The following is a 19,628-nucleotide window of genomic DNA, read 5'->3' as shown; positions in this document are numbered from 1 at the left end:
CCAGTCTGGGCGACAGAGCAAGACTCCATCTCAAAAAACAAAACCAGAAACAAAAACATAACAATAGAAAGAATAAGGGGCATTTCCAAGCAGAAAGCAATCATACTTCGCATGTCATGTATTAAAAGGCAATTCTGTTTTTCTGTCAATCAGTGAAAGGGTGTTCTTTGTTACTTCACTTTATTATGCCAGTAGGAACTGGCCTGCTGCAGCTATTAATTCAATCCTAGCTCCCAAGCTGGTTGATTTTGTAGAATCTACAAGACTTCCATGCTTTCTCTATATTTTTGTTCCTTTCTTTTATATGTCTCAGATGTGTAGCCTAAGGAAATGGGATCTGTGTAAGAGAGTTTCTGGGAAGGTTTTAGAAGGTCTCAGTCTACCTTCCAAGAACTTTTCATTGCTTCTTTGAAGACATGGGTCTTTTTGAACAAAGGTTTTTTAAGTGGTTAAACCAAATGACTTAACCTAATCAATTAGTAATGTCTCCATCTTGGAATTTAGATACCTATTAATAAGAGAGCCATCAGGGTGCAACCAGAAATTCAGCATAGGAATAATGACAGTTAGTCATATTGACCTTAAATAAACAGAAGGGAAAAAGTGGTCCCAGGGCTTTCTAGAAAGTGAGAACTCATTAAACTAAAAACCAAGAAACTAAAAACCAAGAAACTAAAAACCGAGTTTTCATTCTTCTTGTAAGCACTTAGGAGAAAGTCAAGAACTTCTGTGTCTTTCCTATTTGTCTTTACTTCTTACCCAATTCTTAATTATCATTCAGTATGAGTAAAGAGAGAATATTTGTCCACCTGTTTTAAAATTACAATGATCAAATTATTCCAAACTTTTTTTTAGTTCTTTGGAAATATGTATTATCATATATACATAAAAGAACAAGAAATCTCTACATTAGCTCTCAACTGGGAATATAAAATAAATAAAATATAATTTTTCCATATTTTAAGAAGTTGGCTGCTTTAAGAACTAGGAAGATTCAAGTTGTCAATACTATGTTTTAAAGTGAAAATTGGAACTGGAATTTATAATATTGTGATTGAAAACACGAGCGTTTTTTGAGATTATTAGGAAGGATAATTCAGAAATTAATGTGTAGGTTTTAGAAGGAACTGAAACCAAGCAAATACTGTTAAAAAAAAAAATCCCAGTTCTCCATTGCGAGTGGCCCCCTCTCTAGGGGGCAGCAGAGACGCCCGGGAGGAGATGGCGATCGCAGCGACCTAAGAGAGGCCAAGCGGGTCCAGGCAGTGCCCACGCCAGGCTCTAAGCTGCAGCCCCAAGGGCGGGGGTCGAAGGAAGAGGCGGAGAGGCAGTTTCGCAGATAAGCTTTTGCAGGCGACGCTCTCCGCCCGCCGGACGGGAGGCGGGTTAGCAGCCCAATTAAAGAAGCAGCCTGGAAGGAAGGAAGGAGCGAGGGAGGGACGGGAACGCCAGGAGGAGGAGCAGCGAGCTGGGCTGCAGCTGCGGCGGCAGGCGGAGCGGCCCCGCGAGGCCACATTTTGTTTTTGTTATTTTCCATTGGAGTAGTTGTCGGAGGCCTTTCCCGAGGACTGACCGCGCCGCAGCCCGGCAGCCCCGACCTTCCAGGTGACAGCCGGTCACCCTGGTAGGAGTCAGCTCCGCCCCAAGTCACCCCCTCCCGCCCACAGCCCCATTCCCCGCCCAGCCACCCAGTGCCTGCCCGAGGCGAGCGCGGAGGCTGCAGCGGGGCTGCAGCGCTGGAGTCGGCGGCCGCGGGGACCCTCGGCGTGGTCCTCTGACCCTGCAAACTCGCGACGGAGGAAGGGGAGGTCCTGCCCGAGGCGCCAGCCCAAGGAGGATGCCCATTTAGCCCACCTTCGCCTATCCCTCCGGCTGCCGGGCGCTTGCCTAGGTGCCCGCCGCCGGAGCCTCCGAGCCGCGCCCGTGGAAGTGCTGCATGGGGCAGGGCTGCTGAAGCGCGGAGTTCGGGGTCGCGCCGCTCCCAGGCGGGCGCGGGGGCCTGGTGCGGCAGTTGGCACAGTTTCGGCGGCGCCTTCTGCGCGGGAGTGGGGGGCGCGGTGCGCCCGGCCGGCCTCCGCGGTGCCTTGGTGAGGTGAGAGTTATGGAGCCGCCCAGCTGCATTCAGGATGAGCCGTTCCCGCACCCCCTGGAGCCCGAGCCGGGCGTCTCAGCTCAGCCCGGCTCCGGGAAGCCGGGCGACAAGCGGTTCCGGCTGTGGTACGTGGGGGGGTCGTGCCTGGACCGCAGGACCACGCTGCCCATGCTGCCCTGGCTCATGGCCGAGATCCGCAGGCGCAGCCAGAAGCCTGAGGCGGGCGGCTGCGGGGCGCCGGCGGCCCGCGAGGTGATCCTGGTGCTCAGCGCGCCCTTCCTGCGTTGCGTCCCCGCGCCGGGCGCCGGGGCCTCGGGGGGCACCAGTCCGTCGGCAGCGCATCCCAATCCGGCCGTGTTCATCTTCGAGCACAAGGCGCAGCACATCTCGCGCTTCATCCACAACAGCCACGACCTCACCTACTTTGCCTACCTGATCAAGGCGCAGCCCGACGACCCCGAGTCGCAGATGGCCTGCCACGTTTTCCGCGCCACAGACCCCAACCAGGCAAGACTGGGGCTCGGAGGCGCGGGGGCGGGCTTGGCCCTGGGGGATCCGGGAGCAGGGCGGGAGGGGGGCGGGGACGCGACTTTAAGGACCTACTGTGGTTTGGCTGCAGGCGCGCGCGCTCCACGTGGCGCTCTAAAGCGCCGTCTCGTCCGCTTCCCTGGACTTTGGGAGGGGTAGAGAAGGCATTCGGGGACTGGGCGAGCGGCTGGAGCCGGCCGGTTGCAGCAGGGACCCGGAGGGAGAAGGACCGCGGTCCCTGGATGGAGGAGGACCTGGCGCGTCCAAAGAGCACGCGTAGAGGAGCGCGCGTCCCGGGAGGACGGCGGTGTCTGGAGTGTGATCGGAGATGGCTTGCTTGCCGTGTGTGTGTGTGTGTGTGTGTGTGTGTGTGTGTGTGCGCCCGCGCGCGCGCGTGTATGAACGCAGAAGGTTGGGTTCCTAGAGGTTCTCACTAGTTCTCAATCACGGTCCTTAACCGGTTTGGCTGGTCGCGTCATCTTCGCCCCAGCACCTGCAGGTCTCCGATTTCGGAGCGGGGGTTAGGGAAAAGTTACTAGACATTGTCAGATTGTCTGCGAAGAAGAATTCTGCATTTGGATATTGAATGGAAAGAAGCCCTTCTCTTTTTTGCAGTTTTTAAACACACTTATTGGAGGCAGTTTAGTAGAACAGGTTTCTAATACAATTTTTAAATGATTTTTTTCACTTTTGTTTTTAATTTTTTTTTTAGTCTTCTAATTCGAATTACCAAACAGTAAACTTTTACTTCCTTAAAAACAGATGTGGACCTTATGGAACAGGGAGAGGAAAACTTGACTATGCAGTGATTGTGCCTTTGAAAACAAGCTTTTTCCCCTTTAATTTGTAATGAGTTTTTTCCCCCCATCTCAAAAGCTTCCAAAATGCTGTTTTAAAAATGGTTATTTAATGTTTGCACAGTACTTTAGGTTCTTTGGACAAATATTGTTGTCTAAATATAAATAAAGTCTCAGGTTGCACCATGTGGCTTTCTTTTGATAGCTGGGAGATTAATAGTAGTCAGATGAGAAAAACATCCTATAAATAAGGCTTTAATTTTTTATTTCACAATTCTTCTGTCTGTAATTGAAAGACTTAGAATAGTTTTCACAAAAGGCTTATAGTTGAATTGAAGAAAATAAGAGTTAATTGTCTTAGATTTCATCACTTTGTAAAATAATTTTTTTTTTTTTTTTTTTTTTTTGAGACGGAGTCTAGCTCTGTCTCCCAGGCTGGAGTGCAGTGGCATGATCTCGGCTCATTGCAACCTCTGCCTCCCAGGTTCAAGCGATTCTCGTGCCTCAGCCTCCCGAGTAGCTGGCATTAAAGGCGCCCAATAAAAAGAACTCCTGATGTGAAGAGAGCAGTTTAAATTTGTGATCACTGTTATGTTTATGGCAAAATATTGTACTAAAATTATTTCAAGATCCTAACCACGATTTAATGAATTTCATTTTGTGATCATTTGTTCAAAACGTTTTAGCTTTTACATATGTTAAAATTGGAAAGTTTCTGAAAGCTATTACATCTTTATTGTATTACATTTTTCTGGTTCTGGCGGTAAGGAGGAGCCAGTTGCATTTTTTCAGGACTTTAAGGAACTTTTCATGACTCTTAGGGGTTTATGTTAAAGTTATTTCCCTCCAGCCACATCTGATGCCTGACACATTGTTGCTAATCTCATTGATGGTCGTGGCACCTTGAATTCTCAATAGCTGCTGTTGAGTTCCTCCTGGTCTCATTGGTAGGAAGTCAATTATAAACATTCCTTTATTTTCCTCCATTATATATTTAAGCGTTAGAGGCTGAACTATATAAACATTAATATGTTTAAGATCACTTCCACCTTTTAGTCCAGTGGGAGCAGTGGAAGCCATAAGACTTTCTCATAAAAGTTCAAGAAAACCTCTAACTGACTTTCCTGTTTATTGCCTTTTCCCGGATGCGTGTTTGATATAAAGACAGGAATTACTATTTGCTCTTAACCAAGAGATTCCCTGGCAGAGGATTATTAATTTGAAGGGCCAGATGTAGTGTCTCTAGAGTGCATCTACAGCCATTAATTGGTGGTTACAAACTCAAATGATGAAGAAGAGGGTTGAATGAGGACCATGGAGGACTGGATGAATAGTGACTCCTTTCTCAAGGTGCTACTTAGTTCCAGTTGGAAATTGCATGAATGGAATGCAAGTCTAGCATCGCTAGAGCTGCTGATTTCCCAAGAGAAAGTGGAAATCTGAATTTTTATATATTACCTTGCGTTTTAAAGTATTGGGAAATATTGTAAACATTTAAGAATCCTATCTGGGCCAAACACTACACATCTGAGAGATGGCTTCAGAGATCCATGAGCTGCTGCTTTTGATCTTTGACATAAATATTTGTTGAGTGGACAAGTGCAGTGATTGACACTATGTGCTGTTTGCCGTATTTCCTTTAGAGCATCCAGGTTCATTTGATATGGCTTTCATAGTAGGGGAAGTTGGGACCATCCTTTTTGAGGAATTTCCCAGAAAACTTCCAGAGGGTTGATTCTGCAGTTGGACATGTTAAAGGGCTCGGTTCCACATATTATCATCCTGCAGTATGCTTCATGCAGAGTTGGCTGTGGATAGTTCTGGGTACCCTTGAAATCAGAAGGAAGACCTGCTGTTTGCTTTGTTCTGAGTTCTACATTTGAAGTGGAGAATTATTTATTTGGACTTAAGATCATTGTTAAGAGAGTCTCCTAAGTGTTTCCCTCAGTCCTTGACAAAGTATACAAAGTCTACAAAGGTAGCCTAGAGCAGTAGACCTGCAAACATCCCCTAACATACTTGCCTGTGGTTTGTCTCTCATGCCTATTCCTTTAATGCAATGGCCCTATCTGTTGGATGACCATATACTTTATTGTTTGATATGGGACAATTTTATTGTCAATAGGGGCACCACTAATAATGACACAAGCACTGTGAGTAATAAACCTGGACTGTGCAGGACAAACCGGGATATATGGTCACCATGGCAAAGTTTGTGTTCATGCAGAGCCACTGAGTTGGAGGATTGTGGTTACTAATATAAAATGATAATGTTTTCAAGAGTATCTACTCACATATTGGAGTTGGATCTACATTTGACCTCAGAGCTGGGAGTGCTGTACTAATCGCTTGGGGGTATATTGTGGGGAGTTGCCACAGTGATGTGTTGCCTCTTGGCTGCATACCTCCCTGGTGGGTCAGAGTCAATTTAAGGATGTGTGTCCGGAAAAGCATTCAACCAGAATGGCTCGATGCACCACTGTCTCTCCCAGGTTCTAAGAGAAATGGAGATGGGGGTCGAATATATGCCAATGCAGATCTGTCTGTAGTCAAGCCTATGTAGTCTTATACAGGAGGAATGTCAGACTTAGAAATTTCAGCTAAACTTGAGTATTTGAGCTGGGAAAAGGGCTCAATCCCATTGGCATGAAGTGAGTTATAGACTTGAACTGGGGAACCAAGAATATCTGATTCTCTCCCAAAGGTCTAGGGTAGGCCACTAATACTCTGTAAATATTTATCCACTTTCAAAAAGAGTCTGTATGGCATTACCCAAATTTTTCTGTTAAAAAGTTATTTTATGTTATACATTTATTACCGCAATAAAAAATAAAGCAGGAGTTGTCATTGAAAATATGAGACTCTGGTATGTTAATTGTGAATTAACATTTGCCTGTGAGTTTTGAAGCATCATTATATTTTATAATTATAGGATGAACAATCATTTAAATGATAAAAACATGATTGTTATAATGTTCATTGCTTGTTTTTGTGTATGTTTACTGAAGCTTGCAAGAATGATTTTAAAGAGACTTTACAAATTGTATTCTTAAAATTAAAAAGGGAATTTAATGCCAATTTTTTCCCAAGTCTCAGTTCTCTTAAAAATGTTTATTACTATCTGAACTTTATTCAGGTAACCAGTTGTTTTGTCAATATTTTTAGAAGGTCATTTTTCAGTTCTTTTTCAAAGTTGATGGTTAGTGGCTTTAGGAATATACCAGTGAGAATAACAGAGAAGAGAAATTGAAACCTGGAAGATTTCACCTCTCTGCTTTCTAAGAAGTTTGTTCTGTGGACAGATAGATCTATCTCTTTTTTTGTAATCATTTTTTATTCTCTCTCCTCCCTGCACTCTGAAGTAGAGGTTAATTTGCCTTGGCTCTGTGGTAGAATCATGACTGCAGTATCTGGGGGAAAGGCACAAACATAGCCCAGAGACTCCCAGCCACAAGGGAGCATGTTATCATAGGAGCCCTAAGCTGAAAATTGAAGGTGTTCAGTGTCAGGGCTTGATTATCAGAAACCAGAGATTCTCAAAGTTCAGCGTCTGTGTCAAAATTACCTAGAGGGCTTGTTAAAAGAGACCACTGGACCCTACCCTCAATTTCTGATTTTAAGAAGTTCCCTGGTGATGCTCAAACTACTGGCCTGGTGACCACAGTTTCAGAAACCCTGTGCTAGGTTACTTGGTTCCTTTGGTTGACTGTATGACCATTTCTGTTCCCCTGGTTATTTTTGCAGTCTTTCTCAGGCTTGAAAGTTCAAGTTGAATGTGAGGAGAAATAATATTTGACTATGGAATATTTTTAAGAAGCTCTTCATCTTCTAGCTTAATGGTTTGCCTGTCCTTTTCCTGAGATAGACATTATTCTGCCAGATATCATAAGACCATGCCAATGTTGAATGAAAACTTTGCCTTTCAGCCAAAGGTTTTAAGTTCTGCAGGTGGAATAAACAGTTCATTTTGAGGGGAATACAGATAACCTAAAAATCTGAAGTCCAAAGTGTTCTAAAATCAGAAACGTTTTGAGCATCAGCATGACACTACAGGTAGAAAATTCTTCACCTGATTTCATGTGATCACAGTCAAAATACACAAAATTATTGAAAATATTGTATAAAAATACCTTGACGCAGGAGTGCACCACCACGCCCAGCTAATTTTTGTATTTTTAGTAGAGACGGGGTTTCACCATGTTGGCCAGGCTGATCTCAAACTCCTGACCTCGAGTGATCTGCTCACCTGGGCCTCCCAAAGTGCTGGGATTACAGATATGAGCCACTGCGCCCACCAGAAACATAAATGAATTTTATACTTAGACTTGGGTCTCATATTTAAGATGTCTTATTATGTATATGCAAATATTCCAAAATCTGAAAAAAAAATTCAAAGTCTGAAACACTTCTGTTCCCAAGTATTTTGGATAAGGGGTACTCAACTTGTATATCCTAATTTCAAATTACGATAGTTTTTGAAAAAATTAAACCTTGATTTACAGCCTGAGAAATAACACCATTCAGTAAGGCAGACACTGCTCACATGCCCTTTACTCAGTTTGGTGTGAGTAATTGCTTAGTGAGGAAACTGATGATTTCCATGAATTTTCTAGATTATCTGGTGTATTATTTACCTCATTAGTAAAAGATACAAGTCAGAAAAATAGCAGCGTGCTTAATATACTGGCTTTTAAGAAAATCATGCAAAGAGAAGTAGAGTTGGGTAATTTAGTGAATAAGATGATGGCCAGCCTAAATAATTACTGCAAGCAATTTTATTTACTTAAAAAAAAAAAAAAACTCTCAAGGCTTCTGTTTGTTTAAAAACATTTGGCTGGTAGTTTCAGAGCCCCATTTCCTTTAGACTGTGTTGGCATGTCTGAACTAAGCCAACATGCAGTTATTTGGATGTGTACCCCCTTGTAAAGTGAAGAACAGATCAATTATGATTTAATGTAATAGTATATTCAGACTTATTTGACCAAGTAAAGGATTTTGCTTGACATATGGTCTGTATAAAATATTTATACAAATTGACTACTTCGCTGGGATGTGTCAGCTCTAAGGATATCATTGGCTTCTACTTTAAGGTTGGAATATAGTATGCAATATGGTATGTTGACATTGCACTGTCTAGTTTGAGTAGCTCCTTAATGCATTTCCTTAAAAGTGGATGTTTATTGAGCTCTTACTGGGTAATAGCACTACTTTCACTGCTTCTCTTAGGTGATCACATTTTAGCTTCACAGTAACTGGGTGAAGTACATACCAGTATTTCCTCCATTTTATAGATGAGAAAACTGAGGTATAGAAAGGTTAAATTATGGGCCGGGCATGGTGGCTCATGCCTGTAATCCCAGCACTTTGGGAGGCTAAGGCAGGTGGATCGCCTGAGGTCAGGAGTTTGAGACCAGCCTGGGCAACATGGTGAAACCCTATCTCTATAAAAATACAAAAATTAGCCAGGTGTAATGGCACATGCCTGTAATCCCAGCTACTTGGGAGGCTGAGGCAAGAGAATCACTTGAATCCAGGAGATGGAGGTTGCAGTGAGCCTAGATGGTACCACTGCACTCTAGCTTGGGTGACAAAGTGAGCTTCAAAAAAAACAAAAGGTTAAATTATTTCTCCAAGGCCACAAGACCTGTACTGGTAGAAGCAGATTTCTATTCAGGCAGATTCTAAAGCTTGTTTTCTTACCTGCTACACTAGAATGCAGTTATTGAAAATTAGTTTTTAGTTGTCGGTCTTATCAACTTTTATACTATCACTTTTTCCTACTCATGTTAAAAATCTCCACAGGTAAATATGCTTATTAAGTTTGTAAAATAATAATTAGTGCTGAATGCACACTTGGGTATAGTTATGTCAGTATGTACTTTCCGTTTTAAGGGGAAATAAAAAAATCTGTGTGATTTGTTAGGCTGGTAAAGCCGAACCCTGGTGTATCTTTGATTTAGTGTCTTTAAGTATGGCAGGGGAATAAACTATGAGTCTATAGTATTTATAACCATTATAACTTTAGGTTAGCATAAAAGATCACTAGGATATATATTTAAAAACAAGTAAACCATGAATTTGAATATATTTTATTGAAATATAAAGTATATGAATATCATTTAATATGTCTTTGATATCTATGATTATATGACAGAAGGGGACAAAATATAGGATTAAAAGTTTGGTTGGTTTCATTTCGGGTACTCTTGCCATAGGTTTGTGCAGTCTCACCAGAAGGAAATCAGGGTTGTTATTACTGTTTAACTTACTGATCTCTTCCAAGTTTCACTTCTTGCAAGATGTCGGGGTTGGAAAGAGGATCTCTAAGTAATGGAATCTTTCTGGCTAAAAATAGAAGCCTACATTCGCTGCTTTAGCATTTTTATTTTGTAGATACCCTTAACCAGTTGAATAGTCTTCACTTTTAACTTTTGTGAATTTTTACACAAATTTTTAAAATTCTCTAAGTTAGGACCATGGAACTTTGTGCTATCAATATTATATAATTTGTGAGTAGCTTATTATCAGTCTCAGATTCTAAGTCAAACACTGCTTCTGGTCGAACACATCTAGAAATCTTTTATATCTCACAATTGTATCTTCTTTTGTATCTTACAATTGTATCTTCATATATATTTTAAATAATGGATTATGTAACTTAGACACATACATTTATGGCTTGGACCTTTTAAAAATCAGTAAAAATTGGGAGGCCAAAGCAGGCAAATCATTTGAGACCAGGAGTTTGAGACCAGTCTGGTGAACACAGTAAAACCCCATCTCTTCTAAAAATAGCAAAAATTAGCCAGGTGTGGTGGTGCATGCCTGTAATCCCAGCTACTCAGGAGGAGGCTGAGGCATGAGAATCGCTTGAACCTGGGAAGTGGAGGTTGCAGTGAGCCATGATTGTGCCACTGCGCTCCATCCTGGGGTGACAGAGTCTCAGTCTGTCTCTAAATAAATAAATAAATAAATATCAATAAGTAAATTGTTTTTGGTCCCTACATGGCTCCCAGCTTTTCCAACTCGTCTCTTGCCTTGGTTTCAGCCATTTAATTCCCATTGGCTGGGCAGTCTGAGAGCTTTTCCTAAGTTTACCTGAATTAAACTGATGTCCTTTCTCCTTGGTTCTCCAGGTAATTATTGCTCCCAGATTTCCAGTAGCAAGTTCTTTGGGAGACCAGTTTGGATACCTCATTATTCTGTGTTGGATCTCCCTGATTCTGCTGCTGTCTTTGAAGACCACCCAATGCTTGTTGCCTAAACTCTTTACAGATTGTGCGCTACTTGCCTGATGGGATTTCTTTCTTGTCATGGAAGCTGGTCTTGTTTTTCCTGAGAGGGGATCTAGTTCTGGTCCTCGCCCCTTCCTGTTAGCTCCTTCTAAGGCTGTTAACAGACTTTATTTGCAGACAGATTTTATTTTGCACAGATTTTATTTTGGCTGTTGTATGGAATTTTGTAAAAGCCCGTTGGCATGAACATAGTGGTGGTGGTGGGCATGACCCTTTTAAATCCATCCACAATTCTTTTTTTTTTTTCTTTCTCTTAGATAGAGTCTTGCTCTGTCACCCAGGCTGGAATGCAGTGGCGCGATCTCGGCTCACTGCAACCTCTGCCTCCCAGGTTCAAGCAGTTTTCCTGCGTCAGCCTCCTGAGTAGCTGGGACTACAGGCGCCTGCCACCACACCCAGCTGATTTTTGTATTTTTAGTGGATACGGAGTTTCACCATGTTGACCAGGTTGGTCTCTTTTGACCTCATGATCCAACCACGTCAGCCTCCTGCAGTGCTGGGATTACAGGTGTGAGCCATGGCGCACGGCCCATCCACATTTTTTTTTCTTTTTTTTCTTTGAGAGGGAGTCTGGCTCTGTTGCCCAAACTGGAGTATAGTGGCACAATCTTGGCTCACTGCAACGTCTACCTCCAGGGTTCAAGCGATTCTCCTGCCTCAGCCTCCTGAGTAGCTGGCACAACAGGCGCCTGCCACCATGCCCGGCTAATTTTTGTATTTTTAGTAGAGATGAGGTTTCACCACATTGACCAGGCTGGTCTTGAACTCCCAACCTCAGGTGATCTGCCCGCCTTGGCCTCCCAAAGTGCTGGGATTACAGGCGTGAACCACCATGCCTGGCCATCCACAATTCTTTTATCTAATTTGAGGTAGACAGACAGGTTCAATAGGTGGATCTTTGTCTAGTTTCTTTCTTTCTTTCTTTTTTTTTTTTTTTTTGAGACAGAGTCTCACTCTGTCACCCAGGCTGGAGTGGTGCAGTGGCCCAGTCTCAGGTCACTGCAACCTTCGCCTCCCAGGTTCAAGCAATTCTCCTGCCTCAGCATCCGAGTAGTTGGGATTACAGGTGTGTGCCACCACACCTGGCTAATTTTTGTATTTGTAGTAAATACTGGCTTTCACCACGTTGGCCAGACTGGCCTCGAACTCCTGGCCTCAAGTGATTCTCCTGCCTTGGCCTCCCAAAGTGCTGGGATTATAGCCTTGAGCCACCGGGTCTGGCTTGTCTAGTTTCTAATAGCAGTATTAAACAATATGAAAACAGGTGGTGGTATATTCTATATATAGATACCCCTTTATGTTTTACCTTGCTCCATTAATTTTAAACCTTCCCACTGGTCACATTGATAAATTTATTTATTCTCTGTTCATGTAAATAAAGTACATTAGTTATAACGTAGAGACTGTTACCTAATAGCTAATCCTCCATCAGGGATCTGGAAGTTAATTGGCATATCACCTTTCTTCTATTGGAAGTTAGGTTGGAGGAGATATATATATTTAAAATTAAATTGTTCATTTTAATAAGTGGAGTGTGAACATGACATAATTAAATCTATCGTAACATGAGAAAGTAGAAGACTTCTTTGGAATAAAGAATATGTAAAAATCAACCTTTAATTTCTCCAGTATTTTCACTGAAGCCCACCGTATAGGTTTTTTTTTTTGTTTTTTTTGTTTTTTTTTTTTTTGAGACCGGGCCTCACTCTGTCACCCAGGCTGGAGCGCACTGGCATGATCTTGGCTTACTTCAACCTTCACCTGTTAGATTGAAGTGATTCTTGTGCCTCAGCCTACCGAGTAGCTGGGACTACAGGCGTGTGCCACCACACCTGGCTAGTTTATATATTTTTTGGTAGAAACGAGGTTTCACCATGTTGGCCAGGCTGGTCTTAAACTCCTGACCTCAGGTGAGCCGCCTGCCTTGGTCTCCCAAAGTACTGGGATTACAGGCCACCATGCCTGGCCAACCCATCATATAGTTTAACAGAGATTTTTATCTGTCTTTTGCTTGATCTACCAAAATTACCCAGCATTTGACTTGATGTTTAGGAGCTATACCCTAAACTTGTAGGAGCCAGGTTAATGATGATAAAAATAGCACCTAATCACTTTATATGTATTTATGTTCTAGACCAGAGAGTCTCAAATTTGGGACTCATCCTTGGAGGTTTTGTTACAATGTGATTGCTGGACCCCAACCCTGACCTCCAGAGTTTTTGATTCAGTAAGTCTAGGGTGGTGTCTTAAATTTGCATCTCTAACAGTTCCCAGTTGATATTTTAACAATTTTTTTATTTTTTATATTTATTTTTATTTTTTATTATTATACTTTAAGTTCTAGGGTACATGTGCATAACGTGCAGGTTTGTTACATATGTATACTTGTGCCATGTTGGTGTGCTGCACCCATCAACTCGTCATTTACAACAGGTATAACTCCCAGTGCCATCCCTCCCCTCTCCTCCCCATAATAGGCCCTGGTGTGTGATGTTCCCCTTCCCGAGTCCAAGTGATCTCATTGTTCAGGTCCCACCTATGAGTGAGAACATGTGGTGTTTGGTTTTCTGTTCTTGTGACAGTTTGCTGAGAATGATGGTTTCCAGCTGCATCCATGTCCCTACAAAGGACACAAACTCATCCTTTTTTATGGCTGCATAGTATTCCATGTTTATGTGTGCCACATTTTCTTAATCCAGTCTGTCACTGATGGACATTTGGGTTGATTCCAAGTCTTTGCTGTTGTGGATAGTGCCGCAATGAACATACGTGTGCATTTGTCTTTATAGCAGCATGATTTATAATCCTTTGGGTATATACCCAGTAATGGGATGGCTGGGTCATATGGTACTTCTAGTTCTAGATCCTTGAGGAATCGCCATACTGTTTTCCATAATGGTTGAACTAGTTTACAATCCCACCAACAATGTAAAAGTGTTCCTATTTCTCCACATCCTCTCTAGCACCTGTTGTTTCCTGACTTTTTAATGATTGCCATTCTAACTGGCGTGAGATGGTATCTCATTGTGGTTTTGATTTACATTTCTCTGATAGCCAGTGATGATGAGCATTTTTTCATGTGTCTGTTGGCTGTATGCATGTCTTCTTTTGAGAAATGTCTGTTCATATCCTTTGCCCACTTTTTGATGGGGTTGTTTGATTCTTTCTTGTAAATTTGTTTGGGTTCTTTGTAGGTTCTGGATATTAGCCCTTTGTCAGATGAGTAGATTGCAAAAATTTTCTCCCATTCTGTAGGTTGCCTGTTCACTCTGATGGTAGTTTCTTTTGCTGTGCAGAAGCTCTGTAGTTTAATTAGATCCCATCTGTCAATTTTGGCTTTTGTTGCCGTTGCTTTTGGTGTTTTAGACATGAAGTCCTTGCCCATGCCTATGTCCTGAATGGTATTACCTAGGTTTTCTTCTAGGGTTTTTATGGTATTAGGTCTAACATTTAAGTCTCTAATCCATCTTGAATTAATTTTCATATAAGGAGTAAGGAAAGGATTCAGTTTCAGCTTTCTACTTATGGCTAGCCAATTTTCCCAGCACCATTTATTAAATAGGGAATCCTTTCCCCATTTCTTGTTTTGGTCAGGTTTGTCAAAGATCAGATGGCTGTAGATGGGTGGTATTATTTCTGAGGACTCTGTTCTGTTCCATTGGTCTATATCTTTGTTTTGGTACCAGTACCATGCTGTTTTGGTTACTGTAGCCTTGTAGTATAGTTTGAAGTCACGTAGCGTGATGCCTCCAGCTTTGTTCTTTTGACTTAGGATCGTCTTGGCAATGCGGGCTCTTTTTTGGTTCCATATGAACTTTGAAGCAGTTTTTTCCAATTCTGTGAAGAAAGTCATTGGTAGCTTGATGGGGATGGCATTGAATCTATAAATTACCTTGGGCAGTATGGCCATTTTCATGATATTGATTCTTCCTATCCATGAGCATGGTATGTTCTTCCATTTGTTTGTGTCCTCTTTTATTTCACTGAGCAGTGGTCTGTAGTTCTCCTTGAAGAGATCCTTTGCATCCCTTGTAAGTTGGATTCCTAGGTATTTTATTCTCTTTGAAGCAATTGTGAATGGAAGTTCATTCATGATTTGGCTCTCTGTTTGTCTGTTACTGGTGTATAAGAATGCTTGTGATTTTTGCACGTTAATTTTGTATCCTGAGACTTTGCTGAAGTCGCTTAAGGAGATTTTGGGCTGAGACGATGGGGTTTTCTAAATATACAATCATGTCATCTGCAAACAGGGACAATTTGACTTCTTCTTTTCCTAACTGAATACCCTTGATTTCTTTCTCTTGCCTGATTGCCCTAGCCAGAACTTCCAACACTATGTTGAATAAGAGTGACGAGAGAGGGCATCCCTGTCTTGCCCGGTTGATGTTGATGCTGCTGGTCTGGTGCCCACACTTTGACAAATATTGCAGTAGACAGTGGGTTGGCAAAACTATAGCCTTTATTTTTGTAAATACAGTTTATTTGAACACAGCCCAACTCATTTGTTTATGTATTGTTTATGTTTTCATGCTACAGTGGCAGTGCTGAGCATTTGTGACAGAGACTCTATGGTCCCCAGGCCTAAAATCTTTATTATCTGGTCCTTTATGGAAAAAAAAAATGGATAACCCCTGCTCTAGACTATTTTGTAAAAAAAATAGGTGTTTTAACCCTTATTTTATAGATGAGAAAACTAAAGCTCAAATAATTTTCTTAAGGACTGGAGCTAGTAAGTGGCAGATCTGGGATTCCAAACCCCATGTGCTTTCTAAAACCTACTTAAACAATTTTTATTGATGGTTTCCAGATTTATTACCGTAGCCCAGCCCTCTCCTCTGAGCCCAAACTTTCTTCAGTATTTAAATGCTTACTTGACGTCTGCACTTGAATATATACTTGCTGTTATAACTGGGAATTATATTTGAATCCTACTTTTTCACTCCCCAGTTTCAATCACTGAGGCAAGTCACATTGATTCTGCCTCCAAAACTCCTTTTTCTGGGGGAGGGGAGGGGTAGAAAGCAGATTCTTGCTCTGTGGCCCAGGCTGGAGTACAGTGGTGCAGTCGTAGCTCACTGCAGCCTTGACTTCCTGGGCTCAAGTGATCCTCCCACCTCAACCTCCCAAGTAGCTGAGACTACAGGTTCTAGCCACCATGCCTGGCTAATGTTTTAAAAAATGTTTTTGTAGAGACGGGGTCTGGCTATGTTTCCCAGGCTGGTCTCAAACTCCTGGGCTCAAGCAGTCCTCTTGCTTCAGCCCCCTAAAGTGCTGGGATTACAGGTGTGAGCCACAGCACCTGGCCACAATTCATTTTTCATATGTCCACAGCTCTCCATTACCACTGACACCACCCAGATCTCACTACCTTATCTTTTGCTGGGATTACCACACGCCCTCTCACCTCTTCTCCTTGTTCTCAGCTTGCTCTCCCATCAGTCCCTTCTTTCACGGAGCAGTAGGAGAGGTAAAGTACAAACCAGATCAGGTTTCCCTTGCATTCAGAATAATATGCAAATTCCTTATGTGATCGTGTGTGAGTCTACCCCATTCGTCTCTGGGTGTCTTCTTGAAGACTGCTCTCCTGCATGCATTACATTCAGATATATAAGTCATCTGCCCCATCCTTAAACAAGCTCAACTCTGAAATCACTCCAGAGCCTTTGTATGTGTGACTGCCATTCTTTGCGAGCGTAGTTTTTTATCCTGGGCTTCAGTTCTCTGTTAAATTGCAAATGTCACTTCCTCAGATTGGCCTCCCTTAGGTGGGTATCCCACTTTTTCACTTCTGTCTCAGTTGTTTTTCTTTTGACACTTACTCATTTAAAATTAATTTTCTTTTTTACCCTTCTGGGGAGCATTGTCGCCGCCTCTGGAATGCAAGCTTCACACTGAGCGTGATCTTACCTGCACATGGTTGTGTGCCCAGAACCTAGTTCTGTAGTATGGGTTCATTCCAACGAATTGAAATGAGGTTGAGTAAGAATTGATCCCTGCCCTCAAGGAATTGAGTCCACAGGAGCAGATTCATGTCTGCTGGCAAAGATACATGTTTGTTTTCATATGGTTGCCTTTAGTTTTCTTTATGTTTAACAAGTGGTGATTGTATTCTGTTTGCCCGGTATTTTTTGTTATGGCTATTTACACATTTAGAGCCCTCATACTGCTTATAATATTAAAAAGGATTATAAAGTAACTTATGTAATTTCTGAAAATATTTTGTTGTCTAATTTGAGAAGAACTTTTTTTTTTCCCCTCCTGATCAAAACATAGGAAGTTTACTAAAGCTACCAACAGGAGAATGTGCGTCTCCTTGTCCTGTGTGAGTTGAGGATTTGGGGATTGGAAGATGATCAGCCTTAATGATTTTGCAAATATATCCTTCCAATAATTGGAGTAATTTTTAGTTTCAGTTCAGTTCAGTTATTTAGGCTTCCCAGTGGTAACATGTTCTCATTTGGAAGGCTATTTAGTAATACAGTGCTTGAGAATGGGTTCTGTAAGTTTTTACTCCCAAATCTGAAACTGACCATTTTCTTAGGCCCAAGAAGCTGGACTAGAGCCAAGAAATTGAAACTCTGGACCCCACTCTTTTCATGTAACATGAAAAATCCAGATCATGATTTCTTAGTTGTTCCTTTGTTCATTACCCTGTTTCTTTAAAAACCAATTAGGTTAATAGCTTTTCAAGGCCTGTCTTAACAAATCGGCAGGGCAGGCTAAGAGGTGTTTCAAATGCTTTTTGAAATCAAAAAGGGAAATGAATGAATGGAGAGGAGATCCATCTGGGTGAGGTCAGAGAAGAGCAAGAAAAAAACTGGCCAATGTCCACAGTGAACTCTTGACCGATTATAAGATACAGAGTTTGTATTCTGAATGTCTTTTTTTTTTTTTTTTTTTTTTCTAAAACAGCATGTTCTTGTGACAGAATAATAATCACTGCTCTTGTATATGTTTTATTTAATACTTGGAATAAGAGGTTTTGGTAGGTCGATTATAGTTTTCATGGCCACTGAGGCATGCACCAAGCTATAGGTAAGATGGCAAGTAAGACTAGTATTCTTGTGGGTTGGGGTTCTACTTTATTTATTTATTTTATTATTATTATTTTTTGAGACGGAGTCTTGCTCCTCGCCCAGGCTGGAGTGCAGTGGCGCTATCTCAGCTCACTGCAAGCTCCGCCTCCTGGGTTCATGCCATTCTCCTGCCTCAGGCTCCCGAGTAGCTGGGACTATAGGCGCCCACTACCACGCCCGGCTGTTTTTTTGTATTTTTATAGAGACAGGGCTTCACCGTGTCAGCCAGGATGGTCTCGATCTCCTGACGTGGTGATCTGCCCGCCTCGGCCTCCCAAAGTGCTGGGATTACAGACGTGAGCCACCGTGCCCGGTGGGGTTCTACTTTAAAGAAAAAAACTACACAAGGAAAGATAACTTTATTTTTCTAGGAAAACCTAACAGGTGCCATAGTCATATGCCTTTGTAAATACAGGCTCCCTGCTTCCACCTCCTTCCTCAAAAGGGCCTTTTCTGTTCCTTCATAGTCTGTCTAGTATGAGCAGTACTCATTTCTACATTTCTTCAATGTTTGGTCCCTTACATGGTGTAGGCGAGTCTCATACAGTAGTAATAAGTTCTAAGCAACTTTTCTTTTTACACCGTTGATGAAGCAGTATGTGGTTTATATATGCGTTTCTCTGTTTTGTCATTAGTTTTTATAATAATTGAAATGATTTTTGGAAACCTGCTTTCCATTATAATCTTGGCCCAAAAACATTGACATTGCTGATGATGCATTCAAAACAGCAAACATAGCTGCTTGTTAAGGCAAAAGGCAAATATGAAAATAGACAGTTTCATAACATGTTTGCCTATTTACAAAGGCTGTTTTCTTTTGCTCTTGGAGTGGAGGATAAACACATCATTTCTGTAAAGGGACAAGCTGTAATGTACATATTGAGTATGAGAGTTACTTGTTAGCATTGATTTGAGTCATAATATATTACCCCGTTTACTTAGGAACCAGTCGGGTTAATAGATTTTTTTGTGCATGTGATTGTACCAACTAGTAGTTTCCCTGGAAATCTTGTTTGCTATGATTTTTCTTCTGAAAGCAGAATTGGTTATAGATATTGGCAGTGGGAACTGACATGTATATGTCCTATAATTGTTTTTTAGCTGCTTACATTTTTCAGATGATTTTTTTTTTAATTTTAATTTTTTTTCTTTTTCTTTTTTAGACAGAGTCTCACTCTGTCACCAGGCTGGAGTGCAGTGGCGTGATTTGGACTCGCTGCAACCTCCAACTCCCTGGTTTAAGTGATTCTCCTGCCTCATCCTCCCAAGAAGCTTGGATTACAGGCATGCGCCGCCACACCCAGCTAATTTTTGTATTTTTAGTAGAGATGGGGTTTCATCATGTTGGTCAGGCTGGTCTCGAACTGCTGACCTCATGATCTGCCCACCTTGGCCTCCCAAAGTGCTGGGATTACAGGCATGAGCCACTGTGCCTGGTCATCAGATGACTTATTTTTAAAAACCATGCTACTACCATGAAGGAGAATTACAACAAATGCTTTGCATATATTTAGATCTTCATAATTCAAGTGGAGACTTTGAACTGATTATTAGAAAACTGTTGATTTTAAAAAATTATTGTTCAATATCCTCAGTACCTGATAGTACATAGGGTTTTGTGTACATTTTCTGCTTTAGATTCTTGCTGTCAATGAATAAAATGTTTGTTTGTCTAATGCAGTTAGAGTAAATACAGGAAAATCCCATCCTTAACTCATGTTATTCTCTGTTTTGGACATGTTCACTGTGATCAGTCTTAAAAGAAGTGACTAACTTTTGCTGAGTTTTCATTTGCCGTTTGGAGGCTTTGCAAAGGAGAAAAGACCACTTATTATTGACT

At 41.8% G+C, this 19,628-nt stretch overlaps 1 protein-coding gene across 7 annotated transcripts in view; it reads left to right on the top strand.

The window, feature by feature from the left end:
- The first annotated feature begins 1,690 nt into the window (after nt 1-1,690).
- Nucleotides 1,691-19,628, top strand: part of TBC1D4 (TBC1 domain family member 4) — a 209,680-nt gene continuing 191,742 nt past the window's right edge. For all 7 annotated transcript variants that reach the window (XR_012427016.1, XR_012427015.1, XR_012427014.1 and 4 more), the window contains exon 1: nt 1,691-2,599. Coding sequence is in view for 4 of the 7 variants with exons in the window: in XM_005586003.4 (XP_005586060.3) it covers nt 2,102-2,599 (498 nt within the window). In the remaining 3 variants the exon portion in view is untranslated. The remainder of the gene's footprint in view (nt 2,600-19,628) is intronic.

The sequence above is a fragment of the Macaca fascicularis genome, chromosome 17, assembly GCF_037993035.2.
Source record: "Macaca fascicularis isolate 582-1 chromosome 17, T2T-MFA8v1.1".
In the NCBI taxonomy this organism is placed as follows: Eukaryota; Metazoa; Chordata; class Mammalia; order Primates; family Cercopithecidae; genus Macaca; species Macaca fascicularis.
The sequence above is the reverse complement of the archived record's forward strand: the minus strand, read 5'-3'. Positions and strand labels throughout refer to the sequence as shown.